This window comes from Parasteatoda tepidariorum, chromosome 4 (genome assembly GCF_043381705.1).
Source record: "Parasteatoda tepidariorum isolate YZ-2023 chromosome 4, CAS_Ptep_4.0, whole genome shotgun sequence".
Classification (NCBI taxonomy): domain Eukaryota; kingdom Metazoa; phylum Arthropoda; class Arachnida; order Araneae; family Theridiidae; genus Parasteatoda; species Parasteatoda tepidariorum.
Genome location: NC_092207.1, coordinates 27,365,277 through 27,370,538, shown reverse-complemented (window position 1 = coordinate 27,370,538; position 5,262 = coordinate 27,365,277). Strand labels below are relative to the sequence as shown.

Here is a 5,262-nt window from a genome sequence, read left to right as displayed (position 1 = left end):
GTTCTTTCCTTCTCTGTGCTATCTGTCTTCACTGCGGGAGCGACGTAGGCCCACCTAATATGAAAGAGAAACCAACAAATTCGCCCTGTAAATGTCTGAATTGACGGATGTTAACACAGATGGGCATTGGAAAAAAAGATTGCGGCTACCCCCTATATTTTGAAGGTTAAGAGTCTAAATATGTTAAAAAAATGTATGTTTATTCAGAGAAAGTTCTTTTTTGTGTCTGATTTCACAACTTAATTAATAGTTGGCACTAATTAATTAGCATATTTGCGGTCACCTCCAGGAACCATTAAGATTGACACACAGTTCGTGAAAATACGTCCATTCGAACGAAAGTTATTTAGGGTGATATCTTTTTTTATTTGAAGACTGTACCAGCACTCTGCGTATTGGTAATTCTCACAATAATTCGATTCGGATTTTTTACAGTGTATCTTTCTTTAGAATGCCATTCAACTTTTGCAGTAAACAAAAAATGTAGTTAAGATTAGTATCAAAAGGTCTAGATAACGATTTTTTTCAACTTAAATGACTTGAAATGAAAATATAGATAAATCATTTTTCATTTATAGTATTTTTTCTGAATTATTCAAAAAATTTTTAAATTCTGAATTTTTAATTAATTATGCATTTTTTTGACTATATATATCTGACTTTGACTATATATATAAATATCTTTATAGTTCAAACTTTTCTTTTATGGAAGTCTTAAATTAAATGCTGAAAATATATTTTTTTTTATAAAATTAGTAGAAGTTATTTTTTGATTAAATTTCCATTAAGTAAAAGTGTTCCAATGGTGAGTAATCAAAAGTTTGATTTGGGTAACTAATTTTGGAGATGAACTGACAAACTCTTATGATACACTAAGCTAAGCTTATCGTCGGCCGCAACTAGAGATCGAACTGAAGCTCTTCGCAATGACAAACTAGTGCCTTAAATATTGAACCATAGCGACTCTTTATAATACTACTGAGTTGTGTTCATGACTACTTCAGAAATCCCAAGTCAAAGTTAATATTTAAAAGTTCTCTGCTTCTATTCATAAAAGTTTGTTTATAAAATTTCATACGTGTGTATTTGTGAAAAAAGCGTATAGTTTGTCGATAGAAAGAACTTCCCTCGTCACAAAGTCACAGAGTATTAACATACATTTTTAATAAAAATTAATTTCAATAATTCTTAATATTAAGAGTAATGCAAAAATAACAAGACTTAAAACATGTTCCATTTATTGTACTTTACGTTAATTTTACAGGCATACATTCAGTTTTAATAAATAAAGGAACAATTCGCAATCAAAGGTGGTGCAATTCGGTAGTCATATAGTTGGTATTTTAGGAGTCATACAGTTTTGTACTCCCTAATTTAGAAATCATAGAGTCAGAAAATGGCAACTTTGAAAAGTTACTTATTCCATTCACTTTCAGGACGTGTCGTCTAATTCGGGAAATGTCACAGTCAGAAAAAGTCACAAAATCAGAAAATGTGTTCTTAAAAAATCACCCAATTATGCATTGTCCATTTAAAAATCACACAATTGTGCATAGTCTATTTTAAAAGTCACACAATTGGGCAATATAGTCCATTTTAAGAATATCACATTTGAGCAACGGAGTCTACATTCAGTACTTTTACAGTCGCTGCTTCATACTCTCATAGTCACATATTCGGAAACTTTTGTCTAGTTTAGGTAAGTCTTTATTTGGGTAATATCGAAGTTTAGAGTCACAGAGTCGGGAGATGTCACAGTCGGGATATATCGTCTTAAATCGTGGTATGTTTAATTTTGGGTTCACGCAGTTTATTTCCGTGTGAAACACCCAGAAAATAGGCGTCTCAGAATGTAGCGGAAACCTTTCTTCTCTTTCTTTCTGGCCATTTCTCTTTTCTCGGCAAAATCTGGGTTTTGAGCCAATTTTTCCTCCAGATTTTTCGTCAAACGAGAAACATCTCCGCATCTGCAATAATTACACCATTTATTGTTAAATAATCTACTGATTGAAAGTTATTTATGTACTTAAATTATATGAGGCTTAAATTATATAATTAATTATTATTTATTGATCATGCAAAGAACAGACTTGTAATAAAAATTTGTTTTAAAAGAGAATTTTTCTTTATAATTGCGGAAGCTATTATACTTGGAGAGGAATATGTAGAAAAACATTGCATCGTTTCTTATTATAACAAATTTCACTGATTTATTACTTACATAAAAAATGCGAATAATATTATTTTTTAGAATGCTTATCTTATCTTATCTTCTTATCTGTATATCATTAAAATATCTTACACTTTATATATATATATATAATTCAATTAAAGTTTTCCTCGAAGGTATTGATTGGATTAAATAATTGTTACACATTTACAATTTATGCAAAGTATTTTTTAAAAAAGATATTTTTTTTCTATCTTGATAGCAAATTATTTTAAGTTCAGTTGATTTAAATACACTAGTGGAAATTGCATTGAAATAAGTTGCATTGCTAACTGGAAAATTTGCCAGATATTGATAGATGAAAACCATATTTGATCTTAAAAAGATTTTTTTTCTATCTTGATGGCAAATTATTTTAAGTTCAGTTGAATTAAATACACTAGTGGAAATTGCAATAAAATATTTTGTATTGCTAACTGGAAAATTTGCCAGATTTTAATAAATGAAAAACATATTTGATTTTTCTGTGTCTTTTTGAAGTTTCTAAAAAACATCAGAATGTGTAAAAAAAATTGCTTTGCTCTTAAGGAAATTGAATTTTTAAGAGAATTTTTTTTCTGATTGAACAAATTCTGCAACTTGGAATTCACCATTCGTTAAATAGGTTTTTTCCCTCCTTAAAATAAAAGTTCTTTAAATCATGAAATTCTTTAGATATATGTTCATTAAATCCTTTTCAGATGTCCCATGACCATTTTGTGCAATATTATGTAACAGAATATGTGTTTAGATTTTTTGAAGGTTAAAAGCTTGCTTATAAAAGTATTTATTCAAAAGTTGTTTTAAATTCATTACATTAGTATTCAGGCAAAATATCGTATGGAGAATTTCCTTAGGTATACTAGAAACCATAAAAAAATTTGTTTTATGGTTGCCTCTTTAAGAGCTATTTGAATTAAATTTTTTAAAAAATACTTAGTTTGCTGCCTATGTTTACTGAATGAATATATTATGTTCGATTGTCCATGAAAAGCAAAGTTACCAACTTAATCAGGATATAAATTAGTATTTTCATTATATACACAATTTAGCAGCTCAATATGCACTGTTTGGCAAATTAACTTATGGAGTTTTATAAGGAGAAGATAAATTGCTATAAATTAGTTTTTATTTCCAACAAATTAGCAAATTGGTCTTTTTTTCTGCGTTCCCTCACAAATCTAATTTTTTATAGGAATGAATATATACATTATCGACAGGAATATATAAATATGAATACTTAATATTAAATTATTATAATTATTATACATTCATCGATACGAATACATAAATATTAAACGTATAATGACTCAATTTCATGCTAAATAACAAATCGTCTGTCTATGTTTCGATCAGCCTTACAAAACAAAATAAAATGACCAAAATTACTTTATAAAATCAAAACAAGAGAAGTTTTAGAATTATATCTTTCTTAGTTTGTCAATACATAAAATACAATCAATAAAAAAGTGTATTTTTATTACTTAAATATATAGAGTTAAAAAAGTTAATAAAAATTCTATTTCTCTCTAAAGGTTTGCTCCCAATGCGAGTTTATAGTACTTCAAAGCGTATTTAATTACTAGCTATTATTTTTTAATTTAAGGAGAAGATGCAGAATAAAATAAATATGTTATATATGATATGTTACACATATGTAAGCGCATAGAAAAGCATATCTGTGATTTAAATTAACACCAAAATAAATTAATTAATTTAAATAAGATCGATAGCAATTAATATATACCTCTGTAATCCAACAACAATGTTCAATGACTCCTTTATTTTGTTGGATTTGGCCAGAAGTTTCTTTTCTCTCAAATCTATCTCGAAGTACCAATGGTCACTTCCACCACTACTAAAATTAAAGAGAAAATTCACTAAATAAGTAGATCATGACAGTATAGATGATGACTCTAGATTATTGTTTTGAAAGTTAATTATTAGAAATGATGAACAGTTAGCTGAACAAGAAAAAAAAGTAAGAATCGAAAAAAACGGAACACCTTATTAACTTTTGATTTAATGTTTTGATTTTCTTTGCACAATTTTAATCCATAAAATTTTAAAAAGAAAAACGCAAACATTGAAAGAACTTTATAGAATAGTTCTTGAGAAATAAAAATGTAAAAATATGGACTCTTCAAGATAGTAAAATTAACTTTCAGGTGGCCGAACTTTCGCCGCTTATTTCACCGACATAAATTTAATATGTTCCAACTTTTGGATCAAACCCCCTTTTTTCTTAATAATATTTTATTCATTAATATTAAATTTTTGTCTAAATAGTATATATTCCTTAAACAGAATTTCTTTCCACAAAGAAAACCTATCACAAATTTCAGTTAGTTATCAACGTTTATCGATAGTAAGGAGGTACATAAGAATGCGCTGTAAGGGCATAAAATTGGGTTTCAGTGATTTTGATTAAAATACTGCCACCATTTAACAGAAATCCCATAAAAATTGTTGCAACAAATCTACATTTAATTTGAAGATGAATAGAATAGAGTAGAATGTAGGTTATCTGCTTGCCAAAGAAAAGTTACGATATTGATTCATCCAAAGTTGACTCTGTCGTCCTTATTAATTGAATTCTTATTTTAGGTTAGTTTAAAATATGATTTAAATTACCCCTTCATGAGAACCTCTTCTTTATCAAGAATCATGTTTGATTCCATTGGTTCTACTTCAGTATTCAATTCTCCCTTTTCTCCGCTAAAAATAAAAAATATGAAATTAGTGCATGAAATAGTGACCTAAAGTTAAAAAGTGCCTACACTGTGAAAAAGGCACGTTTATGCTTCATTTTAACTTCTCATAATTCATCAAACTCTGAAAAGAGTAAATATTTTCTTTTTAAATAGATTCTCTCTCTTTCTCTCTTAGTACATTTATATACAGTGGTAGTCAAAAGTGTGGACATTTTTTGAAAGTTTCATGTTTTTCAACTTTGAGTGCTTGTAGAATATATTAATTTTCACTTAAATACAAACGTTTATATATCAAATTGAAGGTAATTTAATGTAAAATTTAATAATAAATACAGTATT

At 27.7% G+C, this 5,262-nt stretch overlaps 1 protein-coding gene across 2 annotated transcripts in view; it reads right to left on the bottom strand.

The window, feature by feature from the left end:
- Positions 1-1,224: 1,224 nt before the first annotated feature.
- The window catches only part of LOC122271031 (uncharacterized), a 23,907-nt gene continuing 19,869 nt past the window's right edge, over positions 1,225-5,262 (bottom strand). For both annotated transcript variants that reach the window (XM_071179575.1, XM_071179576.1), the window contains 3 exons: positions 4,844-4,927; positions 3,957-4,067; positions 1,225-1,967 (listed from right to left, as the gene is read on the bottom strand). In XM_071179575.1, the coding sequence (XP_071035676.1) occupies positions 1,811-1,967; positions 3,957-4,067; positions 4,844-4,927 (352 nt within the window). In that variant the 3' untranslated portion in view covers positions 1,225-1,810. The remainder of the gene's footprint in view (positions 1,968-3,956; positions 4,068-4,843; positions 4,928-5,262) is intronic.